This window comes from Brienomyrus brachyistius, chromosome 20 (genome assembly GCF_023856365.1).
Source record: "Brienomyrus brachyistius isolate T26 chromosome 20, BBRACH_0.4, whole genome shotgun sequence".
Taxonomy (NCBI): Eukaryota; Metazoa; Chordata; class Actinopteri; order Osteoglossiformes; family Mormyridae; genus Brienomyrus; species Brienomyrus brachyistius.
The window spans coordinates 16,400,611-16,421,627 of record NC_064552.1 but is presented as its reverse complement, the minus strand read 5'-3'; the positions used below and the strand labels follow the sequence as shown (position 1 = coordinate 16,421,627).

Sequence of the window (21,017 nt, the reverse complement as noted above, 5' to 3'; positions counted from 1 at the left end):
AAATGTGCTGTTTAAGTATAACTCTGTTTATTAAGATCATATTCCAAGAGCCACTCATACAAAAATCCACATAATTCCAAGTACAGATTTTTTTTCGGGGGTGGCATAGTGGCGGTGTGGTTAGCACTGTTGCCTCACACCTCTGGGACCTGGGTTCGAGTCTCCGCCTAGGTCACATGTGTGTGGAGTTTGCATGTTCTCCCCATGTCGTCATGGGGTTTCCTCCGGGTACTCCGGTGTCCCCCCACAGTCCAAAGACATGCTGAGGCTAATTGGACTTGCTAAATTGGCCATAGGTGTGCATATGTGAGTGAATGGTGTGTGAGTGTGCCCTGCGATGGGCTGGCCCCCCATCCTGGGTTGTTCCCAGCCTCGTGCCCATTGCTTCCGGGATAGGCTCCGGACCCCCCGCAACCCAGTAGTAGGATAAGCGGATTGGTGGTTTGGTGGATGGATGGATGGATGGATTTTTTTCTCCCTCACAGTTATAGAAACAGTAAGTTTACCATCATAAAAAGCAAAACCATTCAGAAAATAGCTTGGATTGCTCGATCATGATTGGTAAAAATACATTGTCCATGAACATTGTGCTTAGATCAATTGGTCAATTTTTGCTTAACTGCAGGATTATCTATTTCAAATTTAAGAATTAAACATTTAGTCAATACCAATACTAAATGAGTTTGTTGATGTATTTCAAAAGAAAAAAAAAGGAATATCAGGAGATATTAAAGATTATCTGATACTTAAAAGCAATCTATTTCACAAAAGCAAAATATTAGAAATATCTGAATTTGATAGAAGAAACAGTGAATCTACCACAGAGATACTATTTCTTGTTTAGTTGTGGTAAACAACTATTATTAAAGTATTATTAAAGTATTCTTTTAAAAATTGTGCCAAAGCTCCTTTGTTTCAGCTGATTTTTGGTGCAGCTGTTTGCTTCCCCTGAGTTTCGGAAAGGAGCGAATGAAACCGCGTCACTATACATACGTACGTACATCCTAAGGTGAAGCTGGAATTTGTTAATGTGACTACAAATACAGAACAAGTATTTTTAAAATGCTGCATCATAATGGATATTTAATGGATATTTGCTATGCTTTGCATTTTTTCCAGACGTTATTTGTGTTACACAGTTCTAATATGAAGTCGAAAGCACTCCAGTACAGTATAGATCGGGTACAGTTAATTTTCTAAATGTGCACCTTAATGGAAATTTATTTTATTTTTATTTACTTGAGAGAATATTTACCCCCACAGTACTGAAAACATACCGAGCTGTGACTTCAAAGCCAAGATATGTACCGAACCGTGATTTTTATGTACCATTCCAACCCTAATACTAACCGATAGCATTAAAATGTCATAGTCAGGCCACATTACAGTGTATATTACTACTTTATTTCCATACTGATAGGGAACTCCCTAATGTCATAAAGCATGTATCAGTAGTACCTTGGTATCCTGGTGTAATTTCATCCCTGAACTCCAGTGTTTTGCTGAACTGGTAGCAAATGCCATTCAGGTGTGTATTTTGGTCACACTCCCAAGCCATTCCTGCACCGCAAGCCTGGGAAATATGAGAAACACAAGAAATTATTATATAACAGTCAAAATAGATGTACTCAAGCACTTCACTCACAAATAACCACACAAAATTTGTACCAGTTATACCAGTTTATACCAGTTATCATTTGTGCTCTTTCTCTATCACAATGTAGATACTTTTCAAAGACTTGTACTGTGACCTGAAAACACAAGATTGCCACCACTTTCATCGGGCCTTATGGGGGCACTATCTGGTTTTCACTAATTGAAAGATATTCCAAAAAGGATTTTTGCTTTTACAGCAAATGTTATTATACACCGCCTGCCTAAAAAAGAAGTCGCACAGTTTAATATTTCATTGGACAACCTTTAGCTTTATTTATGGTGCACATGTCGAGGCATAGTTGCCATGTGCTCGTGCAACATCTCAGCAATTTTTTCATCCAGATTTGCATTAATTTTTCATCAAAATCTTGTATTGATGGTAGGTGAGTTGAACCGTCCAAAAAACCTCCTTCAGCACATCCCAAGACTTTCAATGGGGTTAAGGTCAAGACTCTGCGATGGCCAATTCATGTGTGAAAAGGATTCTTCATGCTCAATGAACCACTCTTTCACAAGTCGAGCATGATGAATAATAGCATTTTCCTCCTGGAATATGCCCTTTCCATTAGGGACGAACACATAAAGAACATAAAACTTCACACACAGAACAGTGGTGGGATTAAAACTGCCAAACTGGAGGTATGAGGCAACAGAGCTACCCAAAGAGCCACCATGCAAATAACTAATACTGATTAAAAGCTTTTAGTTGTCAAAGCCAACTTTGGCAGGTGGACTTATGACTCGGTTCTGAGGAAGGTAAACAAAAATGATGTCATTTTAACAGTAGGGGGCGCTGCAATAAACAAGAATGCCTTTTGGCCTGTCACAAACCCAAAGCATTTCACAAGTGTCTCAAAAGCAGGTAATTCCACCAATGAATTAGTCAGTGCCACCAAAATTAAAAATACAATCAGCATCCATGAGGGTCAAAATGCTACAGTAAGTGTGCTCCTGAACCCCACAATTCTGAATGATAGTTGGTTCACATTCTCATTGTCACTAACTGATCATTTTTCTTTAGCAAACCGATACTTATTATTGTGAAATACACCAGATTCAATATTGCAATTGACAACAAATTCACCAAAAACACAATAATGCCATATCACTGCAATTTAAGGAATGTGTTCTTACAGTTTTTCTCAGTTGCTTTGATGCATTTCTCACAACATAATTTAAGTTCTCAAAACTGCTTGTTCAATTCCCACAACCTCTAATCAGTAATGCAAATCATAGCAGCAAATTCTGGTTGTTTTCATCCATCCATCCATCCATCCATCCATCCATCCATTTTCCAAACCGCTTATCCTACTGGGTTGCGGGGGGTCCGGAGCCTATCCCGGAAGCAATGGGCACGAGGCAGGGAACAACCCAGGATGGGGGCCCAGTCCATTGCAGGGCACACTCACACACCATTCACTCACGCATGCACACCTATGGACAATTTAGCAACTCCAATTAGCCTCAGCATGTTTTTGGGCTGTGGGGGGAAACCGGAGTACCCGGAGGAAACCCCACGATGACATGGGGAGAACATGCAAACTCCACACACATGTAACCCAGGTGGAGACTCCAACCCAGGTCCCAGAGGTGTGAGGAAACAGAGCTAACCACTGCACCACCATACCTCCCCGGTTGTTTTCATGATTTTGCAATTGCTTTCGTACCGTCAAGCAGATGCTTATGTGCAATTCTCAGCTATATCATACAACAGCAGTTGTTTATGTCAGGATGATCAAAATGCACTGTGCCAGCCCTCTTTTGCATAGTCTTACACTCCAGACTAACTTGTCATTTTGTTATTGTGTAACTCATTGCAGTCAAAAGTGTTCAATAAGATATCATTGGCCGTCGAGTGTATTTTATAGGTTTCTACAAAAGTTTTCATATACATGGATAAAGCTGGCTTCAACTTGGCCAAAAGAAGGAGATGTGGCTGTAATCTGATTGGACAGAAAGCTACTGTTGACGTGCCAGGCCAGCAGGATGAAAACATCACTATGTGTGCGGCTATTTCGGACAATAGGGTCTACACTCGTATCCCTCTTGTGGGACCATGTATACAACACCCAACACCTGGTTACCTTCTTGAACGCCCTCTACAGGGATCTCATTCCTGAAGAGGAGTTTGGTCAAGAAAATGTACCAAAGTATGTGATCATTTGTGATAATGTGAGTTTCCATCACTCCAACACAATCTGGCAAAACATGTATTTATTTGTATCAGTTTTTCTAGTTCCTGTGATTTTGTGGTTTGCATTCTGTTTTGGTTTCTAGCTTTGTGACCTTGGCTTTGTTTTACCTGCCTTCGTTATTTTCCTAGTGTTAGATTCTGTTTCCTTGTTTCTCTGTCAGTATCATAGTTCTATAATTTTGTTAGTTAATTCCAGCTCTGTCTTGTTTAAAGTGTCTATTCTGATTGGTTGATTGTTTTGAGTATTCGCACCTGCCTTTTGTTAGTTCTCGTTATCTGTATATTTTAGTGCCTGTTTGTGTTCTATTCCTACAGTATAGTTGGTCATTATGTTGGGATATTAGATGTTACTCTGTTCTGTAGTATGAGTTTGTGCTTTGTTCCCTGCCTGTTCTTGCTCCCTGTGCTGCTTTTTTCCTGGACCTTATTTCCTTGTCATTCCTTTTAGTTACCTGTTGTTTTCCCCATTTTGATTTTTGACCCCTTGTAGTTCTTTCCTTTGTAGTTTTATGCAGTGCTTTTGTTTGCAGTGTGGGATAGTGCTTGATAAAGTCTCTTGGCTGTCATAACATCGCTCTATGGATCATCCATTACCATGCCATGTGACAATAGTGAGTCTTTTCTCTCACAGTACTTAAATAATGATAATGTGAGTCACATCAATATCACCATACCCTGTTAAATTGTTTACACATTTTAGCAATGATAACATTTCTATATATTACCTTTTACTATTAAAACTACTACTAAAGAATTGAACAATTTGCAGAAAAAAAATAAAAATGAAGAAAAAATTTTTATATTCTTACCATAATCTCTTCTGGCATTGCTGCCAGAGATAATCCGATAGATTTGATGGTATAATTAGACTCTGTGGAATACACAACTAAATTAGTGTGGTCAGTTCTAATGAAATCAAGCATAGCTAAACCTTTTTAGATTTTCAGTAAGTATGGCTATTTTTTATTGCTTGTTAGACAATGTTATTACCTTGTAGAGGAAGAGCCGTGCAGTTTATATGATCACATTTGTAGATTTTTCCAGCTCCATTGTTTCCCCGTGGCGCACTGACAATAATCCTAAAAGAAGCAAAAAAAGATAGCAAATCATTATGAACTATCAGTTTTAATAATAAAAATCCCATACCTCCATTTTACCCAATTGTTTTTCCAGTACAGAGTCCAATGAGTCTGGATCCTAAACAATGAAACAGAGGGAACAAGGCTAGGTAATATTCTTCAAAGATTGCCAGCACCAGTAATACATTTTGAAAATGATTCATATTAAATCCTGCTCAGTTCCTCAAGTTCTGGTGACCATCTAAAGGAAATTATATTATGAACAGCTTTAACATAAAATTCACAGTACACAATGGAATCTAGACCATCATTCCTATACTGGAATTCAGTGGAGAAACTGCATTTCTTCTGTCACTAGCGTAAACTCTCAAGTGCCCTACATTCTATAGACCAGCCTAAATCGCAGTTACTTTTTACAGGGTATAATTAAATTTAATGAAAGTGGTTTTGCCTGTTTGGGTTCAATGTCAAATTAGCTTCAGTGATCAGTAAAAGCTTATGTCTCCAAAAGAATTGTTTTCATTGACCAATTATTACTCCGTATAAAAGAAAAAGTTAAGAGTTGCCGAAACAATTTCTTCAAACCTCAAAAGTTTAAGTCCACCCTCAAAACTCAAAAATGTAGTGCATTAAGTTGCCTTGAAATTTTAAGCTGTGTTAACTTTTTCTTTTTTAGTGTACCATTGTAAGTAACCAAGGTGTAAATAAAATACCAGGAAAGTTCTAATATATTTGGGTGCAATTATAAAGTGACCTCTATGGTACCTCTACATGATTAAGTGCCCCCAGAGGGTGCCCTTTTCCTGTGGAGAAAATGTGATGCAGTGCTGTATAGGGTATCTGTCCATGTCTGAGAATGTGAGGCGTTCCCCAAATGGATGCCCCTTCAGTGGGGAAAATGTGATATAGAGCCCCATAAGGTGCCCATACAATTAGGTAAACTTGACGTAACCATTGCGTGCCTTAATGGTGCAAAAAACTTGTGAAGTGCCCTATGGAGTGCTCTTCCAATTGAGGAAACATGATTAAGTGCCCTTGTAATGGAGAGTAAATATCTCTAATGGGTGCCCTTTGTCATGCCCGGCTCGTCCGATCCTCGTGTGTGCCACGCCCCCTGATTATCCACGTGTGCTTCCCTGATCTTGCCCAGCTGTGTCCTATTATTTTCGCCCAGTCTTGTCTATTTGAGCCCACGTCTTGCCCTGCCTGTTGTCTGTCATTGATGTTAGTTGATGTCAGTGCTGTTGTTCCGCCCTGCCCTTTCCGTAGCCATCTTCCCCCTTAATAAATCCCCAGTTTTCCCCTTATTTTGCCTGCCTGCTTCGTTCTTCCCTGCATCCTTCCTGCCCGCCTGCCCATCTGCAACCGCGAACCTGACACCCTTCCAGTGAAGAAAATTGGTGCTTTTCCACTGGCATACAAGTACCGAGCTATTCTGCGAAGAACAGCTAGTTACAGCATGGTTCCAGCTTGCTTTGGTTTTCCACCTCATAAGGGTCAGCTCAGAAAAGACAATGCCTAGTTTGGAGAGCAACAGGGATGTTTTACTGTTCACACAAGTACATCGTGTGCAATATTACTAATAATGAATAAAATATAGAATATGCCCTTTTTCTTTCTCTTAATCCATACACATCAACACAGAACACCGGTATCTCTGTGCATCAGATGGTGTTCATGCAACCAGCTCAGTTTGGTCATGCTTTTGGCCCAGTTAGTCACTAATGGGGACTTGAGTCTGCAACTTGGACTTAAATTGCACTTACTGTAAGTCGCATGTGCAGTGATTTCAGACTTGACTCGTCCTTAAATGACGCAAGACTTGACTCGAACTCGAAATTTGGGACTCGTAAACAATCATTATTTTATTTTATTTTCATGCCTAAAAATTAAGGGAATGTCTGGTGAGCTGACTGTCCATCCTCCTATCGTGCACGTCCTCATGTGTGCAGCACAGATAATCAACATCACTGTGACCATGGTGGCAAGCACACCTGCAGCTACGGCGCTTGTGATTTTATTTGGCTCAAAATGACTTTGTTCAAATCCCTAACAGAAAAGAATAGCTACATTAAAGGTGTGCAGCATGACAATACAGGATGCTGGATCAACAACGTCAAAAATTATAAGGCACCTCAAAACACACCTGGACAGGTCAGTAATTCACTAGGTAATGTAAAAGACAAGTTCAGGTTTAGCGCCTATGGACAGTTAGCAAATGTTTTCTTATTAATGTTGGCTACTATGGGGCACCAAGAGTCAAGTGCTCATTTTTATGCACAATATACATTTTCTGCCACAAAAAGCACTAATTAATGATGAAATCAAGTAATGCATGCTGCGTTTTGTCCACTGAAAAACAAACTGGATTTACATTTTGTTCATAGAAGCATAAAGACTTCACTTTCCTTCTGGCCCAGAAATCAAAAGGAATGCTCCATTTTGTGTACAGCATTGATATCAGCAACCGGCATTTCATGGACAGAAGACAGAATGTATTTGCTTTAATGAATAAAAAGAAAGTCATTTCATTAAAAAAATGCATTATGTCATCTAAATTTCGCATACAAAATGCATTCTGTGAATGAAACAGTCATTTTGTAGATGAAATGCATTTCGTGAATGATTGAATTGAAAATAACTATCTATTTTTATATAACGCTTTTCACAACGAAGTTCAGGTGTGGTGCTGTTAGGCGTAACCGAAATGTATATTTGGGTGTCTTCGGCATAGGAGTGATAGTTAACATTATGTTTTCTAATTTTGTTTCCTAATGGCAAGACGTAGAGGGAAAATAGTAAAGGACCAAGCACTGATCCCTGTGGTACTCCATATTTGACCGATGACATTGACGATGCAGTACCAGTATCTTACACTTGAACATATTGATGATTAGTTAAGTATGATTTTAACCACTTCAACACTGTTTCACACAACCCAACCTCAAATTTAAGTCTTTGTAATAGGACAGAATGATCAACCATGTTAGCACCACTAAGGTCCCGAAGCATTAGCACGGTCACCCTGTCAGCATCAGTTGCCATTGTTATGTCATTTAGGACTTTAGTCAAGGCAGTTTCAATGCTGTTTCCTAGGCGGAAGCCCTACTGGGAACGATTCAATATGTAGTGTCTCTCCAAGTATGAGTTAGGCACGTGCCTGTGGGGGGAGCAGTACCTTCCAATGACCAGAAGGTGGATCACCGGCTTTGATTTTGCAGACCTGTGTAATTATCTTTAACTTGAACTTAAATTTAGTAAAAACACAAATTGCTCCTGGGCTCGTACTTCTACTGTTGTATGTACTCATTAGTGTCAGTATTTTAATTATACTTCTAAAAATGTTTAACATAGGAAAAATCTCTACACCGATTCCCTCCAATTATAGGCTATGTTACTATGCCACTTTCCCCCTGCATATAGAGTGAAACAATAAAATGGCGAATTTGAATGTATTAACCGAAGGAATCAGATGGTATGCGGATCCTTGTAGAATCACTGGTGTCACTGCAGATGGAGCTACAGTTACTTGACCCACTCTGCTGAGTATTCAGAGGAACGACTAGGACAGGAAAGTCACTGGTCAACAGTCTATCATAAGGAGCATTCTTGTCATGCTCCTAATTAGCTTGCTGCGGGTTTTATATTTGTAACTGCTGTATTTTATTATTTATTTCTGCAAATAAACATGTGAAAATGATCTGTCATCAGTTTTAGTTGCATCATGGTTGGGTCCAGCTCACAGCAGAAAAACTTCTGCAAAAAACAGCTATTAACTTTAAAAGAAAGATTTCCTTGTTTTTTTGTTTTGTATTGTATTGCATTAGCCTATTTAAAGTTACTGTACATGTCAAATATCTATTCAGTGTTGATACTGTATGCAAACAGATGCAGTACATGCTTACAGTTCCTTAGATACAGCAATACAATGTTATAAACAGGCATGTAGCTGATGAAAGAATGCACATTATAACCATGAAACCTTGGAAGTAAAAACTTGAAACTTGACTTGGACGTGCAAAAAAATTATTTCTCTACTTTTCTGACATTTCTACTGGTAATAGGGCCATGTCAGCATGGATACAGCTCAGCTACGTCTTGGTTCTTGGTGACAGTGGAAAAGTGCCAAATGAGACAACTTCACCATACCATTCTACTAGCAGGAGGGGGGTGCTCGTCGTGCAGTAGATGCCCTTTTGTATTTTTGCCCATGTCCTTGCAGCAACCTTAGTCCATCACTGTGTATCATGATAGGAAGGACAGAGGACTTGAGGGCAGGCATCTTGGCAAAACAGATGGGTTTATTGTATTAAACAAGGACGGTAAATAAACAGGACCTCAAGGGATCAGAAGCTGGAGTACTAGAACATGAACAACATGAACATTAATTGACTGGACTGGAACACAGGATTGGGAAGGTTATATACATATATGGGGCTATCGAGGGAGCTAATGAGAGGCAACTGGGAGTGATCAACATGAGGGTTAAGAACGAGAGGTAAGACAAACGAGTGACAGGCATGGCTTCTTAGGGTCACACTAAGAAGCAGACAAGTGGGACAGGTGGAGGTGTAGGCAGGACATGACAGCATGTACAATAGAGACATAGTTTCTTTTTATTCTGGGGTCTATTTGCCTATCAGGCAGTTAAATAAAACAATAGCGCTTAGAAAGTCACAAGCATTTGAGCTACGAGTATTCTCCCCTCATCAATGCAAAATGATTAATTTTGGCAACAAGCAAAATGTGGAACATGGACTGTTTCATTTACCTTGTAAACCTAATTGAATTTCATTTAGAAAATGAAAGCATGGCAGTCAGCCTATTACACTTATGTTTAGTCATTCTTGCAAACATGAGTCACTTGATTAAAAACATGAGGCTACAGTGAAGTACAGTGAGCCCTCAGACATTCGTGAGGTTACGGTTCAGAACCCTTCAGGTATGAGGAGGATTCGTGGATGTTCGGTCGAGTCACAAAAAATGGTAAAATGTGCTTATTTCTATAGTTTAAACCCTAAATATGACACAGTCATGCTCCCAAAACAGTTTAATTCCATTTAAAAGTTAGCTTGATACATTAAAAAAAAACAAACAAATGTTTGTTGTAAAAGTAGAGTACAGTATCGCCTAACGGATATTTGTCACATTAGCACATTTACAGTATAGTATAACATGGGGAAACATGGGGAGAACATGCAAACTCCACACACATGTGACCCAGGCGGAGACTCGAACTTGGGACCCAGAGGTGTGAGGCAACAGTGCTAACCACTGCACCACCATGCCGCTCCCCTATCTGAACTTGCTAATATGAATTATACACCTCATCTCAGGACTGTTGTCTCAGGACAACCTTCAACATCGGATGTACCTTCCAGTATCATTCATTGACTGTATTGCATTGACCAAAATGTTGGTTCTTCCAAAAATAAGTTATGTATTTACAATGACTTTGCATGAACCATCTTCCACTCGTCTGAAATCTTAGATTTAGACAAGGTCTGTTCACACTTCTGCCCTCAGGACAGAGGTACAGAAGTGTGAAATCTAGAACCTCCCGACTCAACAACTCCTTCTTCCCCACTGCCATCAGACTCCTTAACAGCCGAGAGATGTATGATTGACATCATCACCTACCTCATACTGTAATTTTTGCACATTAAGCTCTTTTGCACATCTCCTTCAATTTGCACAAATGCACAGTTAATATTTCTTGACATCTGCACATTACACTTCAAAGTATTTATTAATTATATTCTGTATTATATTGTACCTTGGCATTTTGTGTGGACAGCAAAGAAAGAATTTCATTGCACAGAGAAATGCACTTTTCTGCTGTATGTCACGCCCGGCTCGTCCGCTCCTCCTGTGTGCCACACCCCCTGCTTACCCACGTGTGTTTCCCGAATTGTACCCAGCTGTTTCCGTTTGCTGTCATTCAGTCTTGTGTATTTAAGTCCTGGTCTCCCCAGTTTGCTTGGTCTGTCATTGATGTTTCCTGATGTCTGATGTCCCTTGCCCCGATTCCCACGAATAAACCCCCGTTTTCCCGTATCCCGCTTGCCTGCCTTCTCCTTACCCGCACGATCGCCCGTCAGCTACACCCCGGATCGTGACAGAATGACAGACCACAAAAAGAAGCGGAGGAGACGGAGAGTCCCGCAGGGGACGATCCGTCTCGGCGCCTGCTCGCTCTCCAGGCTTTGGCTCCCGATTGAGGACGAGAGGGAAGTACCCGCCCTACCTCCAGCCCGGAGGCTGACCACACGCGACCCCGATCCCGTGTGGAAGTACTGGTTCTCCAGTGAGGACGAGGACGAGGAGCCCTTCCTCTACCCTTACCCGGAGCCGGAGGCCTTTCTTCCGCCGTCTGTTTTCACGGACATCGCGCCGCCTCCCGCCACCACCAGGCGCCAGCAGGGGAGAAGGAGGAGACCGGCGATCGCCAGTACGGAGGACCTCCCTCCGTTGCTGCCGGCGGACCCCGCTCCCGTGCGGCCGCCGCTGCCTGCGCAGCCGCCTTCGCTACCGCCATTGCCGGCGGACCCCGCTCCCGAGCAGCCGCCATTGCCGGCGGACCCCGCTCCCGTACAGCCGCCATTGCCGGCGGACCCCGCTCCCGTGCAGCCGCCGCCGCCTGCGCAGCCGCCTTCGCAGCCGCCGCCGCTGCCGCCGTCGCCTGCGCAGCCGCCGCCGCTGCCGCCGCTGCCTGCTGCAGCTCCCGGGCCTGCGCCCCCTCTGCAGCCGCCTGCTGCAGCGCCCGGGCCGGCGCCCCCTCTGCAGCCGCCTGCTGCAGCTCCCGGGCCGGCGCCCCCTCTGCAGCCGCCTGCTGCAGCTCCCGGGCCGGCGCCCCCTCTGCAGCCGCCTGCTGCAGCTCCCGGGCCGGCGCCCCCTCTGCAGCAGCCACCTGCAGCTCCCGGGCCGGCGCCCCCACTGCAGCCACCTCCAGTTCCTGACCGCGCTCCAGTTCCTGCAGAGGCGCCCCCTCTGCAGCCGCCTGCTGCAGCTCCCGGGCAGGCGCCCCCACTGCAGCAACCTGCAGCTCCCGGGCAGGCGCCCCCACTGCAGCCAGCTCCTGTTCCTGACCGCGCTCCTGTTCCTGTCCAGGCGCCCCCTCTGCAGCCACCTGCAGCTCCCGGGCCGGCGCCCCCACAGCCTGACCATGTTCCTGTCCAGGCGCCCCCTCTGCAGCCACCTGCAGCTCCCGGGCCGGCGCCCCCACTGCAGCCACCTGCAGCTCCTGACCGCGCTCCAAGTCCTGACCGCGCTCCAAGTCCTGACCGCGCTCCTGTCCCTTCTCCCCCTGTGACTGTTTCTCCCTCGCCCCGGCGAACTCGACCCCGACCTGGGGTCATGTCTGTGTCCCGTAAAGGGAGGGGACACAGACGCAGGGCTGGGGTCCCGCCCGCCCTGCCCCCTGGCTCGCCCTGCCTCGCCTGCGCTGGGGCTCGGATGGCGCCCGCGGGTCCTGGTCCTCCGGGTCGGCTGTCGCCTGCGGGTCCCTCTCCGGTGCCTCGTCGCCCTGCCTCGCTCCCCCCTCCGGTGCCTGGTCGGTCGCCTGGGGGTTCCCCGACGGCGGCTCCTCGGTCGCCTGCGGGGCCCCCACCTTCGGCTCGTCGGAGGACGTCGCCGCCTGCGGTGGCTCCCCCCCTCGCCTTGCCTTCGCCCTGGCCCCTTCCAGCTCCCTCGTCCCCTTCCCTGGTGCTCCCTCCTGCTCCCTCCCTGGCCCCTCCGCGGGTCCCTCGCCCTGTCTCCTCTGCCCCTCCGTGGTTCCCTCCGGCTCCGGCCTCCCGGCCGCCTGCGGCCCCTCCGGCTGCCTCCCGTCGCCCGCTGGGGCTCCCACGGGCTCCCCTTTGTTCCCCCGCCTTCTCTCCCTTCTCTCCTGCCCTGGTCCCTCCTTTGTGTGTTCCTCCTTCTCCCTCTGGGTTCCCTCCGTTCGCTCCCGGTCCATTTGTCCCGCCTATTCCCTCTGTGTCCCCTTTTCTGGTCTGTTTGTCCGCTTTTCCTGTCCTGTGTAGTGTCCTGTCTTGGCTTCTGCCTTTGTGTCAGTTTTGCCTGTCTGTCTTGTTCCCTGTCCCTCGTTGATGGTTTTGGTTCTTGTTTTTCAGGTTTTGGTTCCCTGGTCTCGTCCCGTCCTTCGCCTCCTCCCGGGCACGCCCGGTGCAGCGCGCCTTTGGGGGGGGGTTCTGTCACGCCCGGCTCGTCCGCTCCTCCTGTGTGCCACGCCCCCTGCTTACCCACGTGTGTTTCCCGAATTGTACCCAGCTGTTTCCGTTTGCTGTCATTCAGTCTTGTGTATTTAAGTCCTGGTCTCCCCAGTTTGCTTGGTCTGTCATTGATGTTTCCTGATGTCCCTTGCCCCGATTCCCACGAATAAACCCCCGTTTTCCCGTATCCCACTTGCCTGCCTTCTCCTTACCCGCACGATCGCCCGTCAGCTACACCCCGGATCGTGACACTGTACTTTCGACAATAAATGCTTTGAATCTTGAATCTAATCGTTCTGTCATTGTATTCTTTTTATTATTATTTTTTCCCCATTTCTCTTCTGTCCTATCAGTCTTTTCTTACAATTTGGCATCACCCTGCTTTTTGTTTTTTTTTCATAACACTAAGAGAAAAAAAATCACATTGGACAGCCATTCGAGAAACTGCTGATTCTGAAAGAATTTGCCATAAAGTTGAACGCATAATAGCATTCTAAATACAACAGTACATTTTAAAATAAATTCTTCATGACATTTTAGAGGAGCCACTGACCCAAAGAGACTGAACGACAGGGCAGAAAACGGGTGAAACACCGGATCAGACAAGACACAACAGGACATGTGGGACCAACACCACACTGCGGTTAGAGGGCCAAAGCTCCACTACAGGACAAAACACCAGAGAGGTGCCTACGCAGGATACAGGACCAGATGCAGAACACCACTAGGGGCACAGAACAGACCATGGTAGGACCAAGGACAGTAGTGGAGACAAACAGGACACACACTAGGAGCAAGTAGGACCCTTAGCAGGGACTACGGAACAGAAGAGGTAAATATAGACAAAACATGCTACACCAAAACAGGACAGACAAGCAGAGGGGCACCAGAGACAGGAACAGACACGCAAGTGAAGAACACACCTCCATTCAAACTATTGTTTCTGAAAACACTCGCATCATGTCTGCATAGTTCTAACTGTTTTTGGGGAATGCACCCCTAGTCAGGTACTTCTGTTGGGGACCCCTGACCTAATGTATGCAGAGGCATAAATCCTGGGGGAGGTGGGGGGTCAGGACCCCCCCCCCCCTTCATGAGGGCTATTGTAAACCCAACTGTATGATTTTAAATAATATAATGATGTGTACTGAAAGCAAGTGTACAAATTATAAGTGCAAAACAATTATTTTTTCAGTTTCAAAAGATTTCTCTCCCCCCCTCCCTCACAGTGATGTGCCCACTGCATGCAATCCCATTACCACACCCATTACCTCGGTATGAGTGTCTGTGTCTCAGTGCTGGCTGATGACCGGTAAGTAGCTACTTTGCAAATGTTCACTTAAAACAACAGATGTACCAAACATGTTTCTTTACTTCTACAACTCAATAGAATATCACACATGTACATCTGTAACCAGACTGCATCTTGTTCCGTCTGTTACTGTGTGGGTGACTCTTTAGCTTTATTAGCTAATTAATGGGTGTTGCTGCTTTCCCCACTATAAACAACCTGCATGTTCTGTGTGTTGTTTGAGTCAGCCAAAACGGCAAAAAAATGAAGATGGACATACAACCGTTTTTTTCAGTGCACTGAAAAAGTCCCCAATAATATCAAAGACAATTTGATAACGTCTTCATAAGAAATGAATGAAAGTAATTACTTTATAATATATTTAAAACATTTGTCTATGCCTTCTTAAGTTATTTACCAATCACTTATCAAGCATGTAATTGTGATAAGGGTTTCCTCTATAAACATTTAATACAAGAACAACAGTACTTTTAGTGGCATCTTTTGTACCCCCCTCAGGTATTGCCCTTTTTTTGTTTATTGCCTCCCCCAACAGTTCAATGATATTTTCACCCATGAGTGCATGTTTGGCCCAGTTTTTGTTTCCTGGCAAAGACAGCCACATTTTGATTTAAAATGTCCTGGTATTTCATGGAGTCCATAATGCCATGCACCCTAGCAAGGTTTCCACGGCTTTTGGAGGAACACAACATCACAGAACCTCCACCATATTTTGCATTTGGGATAAAGTTCATTTCATTATAGCCATCCTTCTTTTTACGCTTTAAACATAACCCACCTTATGTATATTGCCAAAAAGCTCCATTTTTATTTCATCAGACCACTGAATTTGGTTCCAGTCATAGTTGTGGTAGTGTTTCGCAAATACTGGATGCCTACGTTTATGGTTAATTGACGAAAAAGCTTCCAGGCAGATTTGTAATAGTTCCAGTTGTTGCACTTTTTTATTATTGCCCTAACAGTAGAAATTGGCATTTTAAGGTGAGTAGCTATTTTTTAATACCCATCCCCTGACTTATGAAGGTCAACACACTTCTCCCTCATTTGATTTATATGTTCTCTTATCTTTGCCATGTTAATGGATGACTAAGGGAATTTGGGGTCTGTGTCACCTCATATTCATATCCCTGTTAACCAGGAAGTCATGGATTACAGCTTGAAGGTTCCTATTCACTACACTCAACTCAAAGATGTACACTGAAAAAAGTAATTAAGATGAATCACGTGGATTCAATCCAATAATTTAATGCTTCCACGGAAAATGTGATTGTACTGTGTAAAGTCAAAACAAAGTACATCATCCCAGTAAACATGAGACGTCTCCCAGATGTGCAGATCATGGTTAAATGGGGTCAGTGCATCCAGGACTATATCCATACGTCTGCACGACATGCAAATCAGGTTCAATATCTGGACGTCTGACTACAACCTCTCTTCAGCGTTGATATGTAGTTTAATATCTGAAAATCTAGGTTTTTGGACATTGTCAATTCAGTTTAATGCTCATGAATTCAACCTCTTTTGAAATAAATGGAATAAAAAAAAATATATACCATATGCTCCCTTGCATCAGTTTCTGAAATAGTAATCATGATCACAACTATACATATACAATTCCACTTGTAATGGCGTAAACTGTCACATCACATTCAGAATTTTTACAGCCTCTAAATTCCAAACACTGAGTGTTTCTGTTTTGTATTTCCATATCCACGCCCCTTGCAGACACTTTTGTGCATGCTCAGAATGCGGGATTTCAAAATCTGCCAGCAGCTTGATGCGTGGTCAAAGAAACATCCAACTTGTTAAAGTAGGTCAATAAAGGTAAGAGAATCAGGATAAGTTATGTTCATATATTTCCTTCATGTTAGCTTTTTAGGTATTTTTTATAACGAACTTCAACCTGCTGTGACTAGTTAGCTTGCTAACTGTGACCGAGTCCACCACTTAGCTAACGATAGTGACCACGAGGGAACAATGGTTGGCAATGCTAACCAGCCACGGAAGAGTTATTTGTCAACATTTATGTAGCGACAAATGTTGGCGCCATGTTATAAGCTAGCCGATTAAACGACGTCAACTAAACGAGTTAACATTATAAATTAAATTATATGGTTTGTCAAATGGGGGCGGCATGGTGGTTAGCACTGTTGCCTCACACCTCTGGGACCCAGGTTCAAGTCTCTGCCTGGGTTACATGTGCGTGGAGTTTGCATGTTCTCCCCATGTCATCATGGAGTTTCCTCCGAGTACTCCGTTTTCCTCCCACAGTCCAAAGATACGCTGAGGCGAATTGGAGTTGCTGAATTACCCATGTGAGTGAATGGTGTGCGCGTGTGCCCTGTGATGGCCAGGTCCCACCCGTCCTGCCCCCTGGCTCGCCATGCTCCCCTGGCTCGTCCTGCCCCCTGATACTGGTTCTCTCACGCCCTGCTTGTCCGATCATCCTGTGTGCCACGCCCCCTCATTAACCTCGTGTGAAATTCTGATTGTTATCAACTGTCTCTTCTTATTTCCATTGCATCCTCTGTATTTCAGTCTGCGTTTCAGTACATTTCCCCAGTCCTGTCATTGACTCAATGTAAATAGTTATGTGTAATTAAATTGTGTTGTTATTGTGTTGTGCTGTATTGAAGTGTCATGTATAATGTTTGGCGTTGTGTGTTGTGTGCGACCACCGGGTGTGGTATGGGTGGTTGGAACGTCCAGCACGGTGGGCAGAGGGTGTCAGGAGTGTGGCTGAGTTAGTGTTTAATGGTCGTGCTTGGTCCTTTTAAAAGGCTCAAAATAAAAAAGTGCTATTGTTCAAATAAAGATTTTTCATCTCCTTCTTACTGGCTTGATGCCTGGGTTTGACTAAAGTTCCAGTATGTTTATGAAAATATGGAAAACTCGCCTCCAGTGTTGAAACCCAGCTTTTCATGATCCACCCAGAAATGATGCATTCAGTGTTGGTCAGGTGAAATACATCAAGACGAGGACTCTGGCTGACCCACTCCCACAGCAGCACCAGCACATACACTGTAAGATTGCGAAGACACTCTACTTCATTTGATCCTATTTTGTACTTAAAATTAATTCAAATAATTATTTTTAATTGAGCAGTTGTTTAGCCTAAATGATTTGTACATGAAATGTGATAAGGCAGATGTCACTTGAATCCTGCTTAATCGTATTATATACTTGTATATAAGCATATATTCATATATACTATTGTGTACAATTCTTATATAATTAGGCCTATATAATTATTCACATGCTTTGGTTTGTAAAATTTACTTCTAAATGTATAATACATATAAAAAGTTTTTTTTTGTTCGGTTTTCTGAATACTGCAATATTGCATTTGGAGGAACATTGAAGAGCGTGACTTCATACAACCATCCAGAGACATGCACTTTAAAGCAATTAGATCCGAGGAAGAAAGTACATAAGGGTCATTTACAAGTGGCATGCCCATATTTTGGTGTTTCACCACCAACAGTACATATCTAGCGTAAGCGTGCGTAAACCCCAGACTTAAGTCGATGGGGGACACACAATTACCCCTTTATGTTTACAATGTTGTTCAAATAATTCTCTTGTCTTTATAATAAAAATACATATGAAATGTTGCAGAGCTCACTCACCATTTCTCATCTTCTGATCTGTATTGCAAAACTTGGTATCCAAAGTAGTCCTTTCCATCCAGTTCATAGATTTTGACGTTTTTTACATCGATGTTGAACGCTGGACATACAAAGGAAACTTTTTAAGAACCAAAAATTTACAGATTTTGATTTAATTTTCATTATCACAATTATGGTATTTAGAGTTACGTGTTTACCAAAAATGCAACGATTACAAAAAGAAAAAACTGACAGACAGCAGACAGACAAACAGATACTAAGCTTTCAAACAGACATTTTGAACTTGACAAGAGAAACTGCTGTGAATGTGGCAGAACATGGATTATGTCTATTTAAGGAAGGACAGATTTTTTTAGGGGGCAGCTAGTGGCTCAGTAGGCTAAGCCTGTATGCCTGTAATCAGAAAATCACTGGTTGAAACCCAGCCTCAGCAGATCTGCGGGTCCTTCAGCAAGGCCCTTAAGCCCCAGCTCTCTGAGCGCCCCAACAGGTGACAGCCCTTCGCACACAGCTTACTCCACAAAGAGCAAGCTGAGGTAGGCATAAAAAGACAGTTTCCCCAAGGGGATCAATAAAAAGTTATAATTTTTCGAATAAAAAACTGTGTAATTAAACCCTTCAGCTTCGTCTAGAACGAGTGCTGTTGTTCTGTTTTTTTTTTCTAAATAAAGCTGTGATCGGGAAGAACTTCATTTTTATTACGATTTACATTAAAAATACATTTTTATTATGGCTATATTAAGTAATCAGAAAAACGTAATCATTTTAAGTCGCTTAAATACGGCCAGGCAGTTCGCCTAATAGGGCTGCTTAATGGAAAGATTAGAATTATAACAGTCAGAATGTCACAGTAAATCTTAAGAGTTATTATTACAATATTAATAATAATCTTTTTTCCTACACATGAAATATTGTCAGTTCAATGTGCAGGGCAAGAAATGGTGAACATTGTTAGGCTAATAATATCATGATAAAGAATTATTTGTTCAAGACGGATAAAGCAGAGAACGGGAGAATTCGCTCTGTAGGTAAATTTTAACCCTCAGCTGTCCCATAAAAAACTCACCGAAATTCCAAATATCTGCAAAAGACGTGGTGGACACGGTGTTTTAAAAACCTTGCGATTTTCAAAATATGAGAATATATTTAAGAAGTTGAAATTCAGTTATTTGGTTTCTTTTCCTGTTGTGCAATATACAATAAAAGTATCACATATACTGCACACATATAATACCGTTACGATGATGGTGGAATAATCTGAAGGAAAAGTGACGATTGTTGACTAACGGCGTCTTGTTTAACCGTATAATTTGCTTCTTCACAAATGTACTTCACTTAGTAAAGACTACACATAATCACTAAATCAAAAATTAAGCCAGATTTGTCAATTGATTTAAGAGAAATGTAACTATCACAAACCCTTACCCTTATTGGCACGGCGAAAATATATCTTTGTAATGTTTTATTTATAATTGACTATACAAATAAAAAAGTTGAGCAACGTATGAAAACGGCTATAGCAGTAGTTAACCAAAAAAAGGCACCACTTTCTTACCCATGACCCCAAAGAGGCAGCTGAACAAGAGTAATATATAAGCAAAAGCCATGGCTGTTATGTCCCTTTTCTATAATAATGAAAGTGAATAACTGTGAGTCCTCAAACGACTTCCTGCGCTATTCCATAACTGGGCGTTACCTCGCCTTCTAATTTTGGGAACAAATCCCCCATACAGCAGCTGAACCGGATAGAGAATTAAGGGTCGAAATGCAGGCAATCAATGTATTGTAACGGAGTTGGACTGTAGGGGGCGGCGGCACCCATAATGCACTGCTCCCACCGAGGGGGAGAATCTGTTTACCTGTGATTCCTGTTGTTGTTGTTTGTGTTGTTGGGGGGGGGGGTTGTTAGTATTTGTTAATGTAATTGGGTTCTGGGGTGTTTGGAAATGTGTTTGGGTGGTTTTTCTGTAAACACACACAGGCTACCGTGGACGGGATCCTCGGTAGTACTGTGTATCTGGGCAGGGTTTTTGTGTGTAAAAGTAGAGAGCGAGCAAGTACACTAATAAAAATATTGACCTTAATCTACTTAAAAAAGGTAAGGCAACTTTTTGCATCAGATTATTGTGTAAATAAAGCAAGACTAATCTTTGTATAAGATAATTAATTTATTGTGTGTAAAACCTATGGTTTTAAAGTAAATCCAACTTTAATTTAGTAAGTAAAATCAACGTTATTTTTCAAGTAAAGCCAACTTAGTTTATCAAATCAGTTAACTTAATTTTATGAGTTAACATCTATTTAATAAAGCCAAGTTTTCTTTACTTGTAAAATTAAGTTGCAATTACTACCAAAACTCATTTCTTACATACAAAAAAATCAAGTAGTCTACACAAAGACTAGCTTTACTTTACATAATAAAGTGATGCAAAAAGTTGCCTTACCTTTTTTAAGTAGATCAGACACAACAACTCAAATCATGTTTAGTCTACTCAAAAAGTATATGTCCTCTATCTGTAACATTCCCCATCACAAATCAATGTGCATGGAGCCAAGACTTGACCATAATGATAAATAACCAAGAGCTGCAACTATTAGTTGATTAATGAATTAGTTGCTATCAACAATTTGTATAATTTTCTCTGAGTCATATTTTGAAGAACAAAAATCAAATTATCTGATGTGAAAGTTTAAAATTGTGGACTGTTAACACCAAACAAGAGATACTGGGTTGCATCTTTGGCTTTGGCAAACCAGTGATTGATTTATCACACATACTATTAACGAGACCCACAAGAGTCAATCTCAGGTTTATTTATGCATCTAAACCCAAAACAAAACTTGTCAGTTAGCTCAAACAAAATAAAAGTTTTGACAATAAAAGAAAAAAAATCTATTCCACAGAGTTATGAACACTGACTGAATGGATAATTGCTG

At 42.5% G+C, this 21,017-nt stretch overlaps 1 protein-coding gene across 2 annotated transcripts in view; it reads right to left on the bottom strand.

Moving 5' to 3' along the window:
• Nucleotides 1–19,935, bottom strand: part of LOC125715403 (integrin alpha-L-like) — a 50,874-nt gene extending 30,939 nt beyond the window's left edge. The window contains exons 1-5 of one of the 2 annotated variants that reach the window (XM_048986834.1): nucleotides 19,636–19,935; nucleotides 18,081–18,180; nucleotides 4,841–4,929; nucleotides 4,660–4,721; nucleotides 1,459–1,573 (exon numbers count right to left, since the gene is read on the bottom strand). In XM_048986834.1, the coding sequence (XP_048842791.1) occupies nucleotides 1,459–1,573; nucleotides 4,660–4,721; nucleotides 4,841–4,929; nucleotides 18,081–18,180; nucleotides 19,636–19,687 (418 nt within the window). In that variant the 5' untranslated portion in view covers nucleotides 19,688–19,935. Of the gene's footprint in view, nucleotides 1–1,458; nucleotides 1,574–4,659; nucleotides 4,722–4,840; nucleotides 4,930–18,080; nucleotides 18,181–19,505; nucleotides 19,606–19,635 lie in introns of those variants that run through there. The other variant, XM_048986835.1, reaches the window with a different exon arrangement.
• Between the last annotated feature and the right edge of the window lie 1,082 nt (nucleotides 19,936–21,017).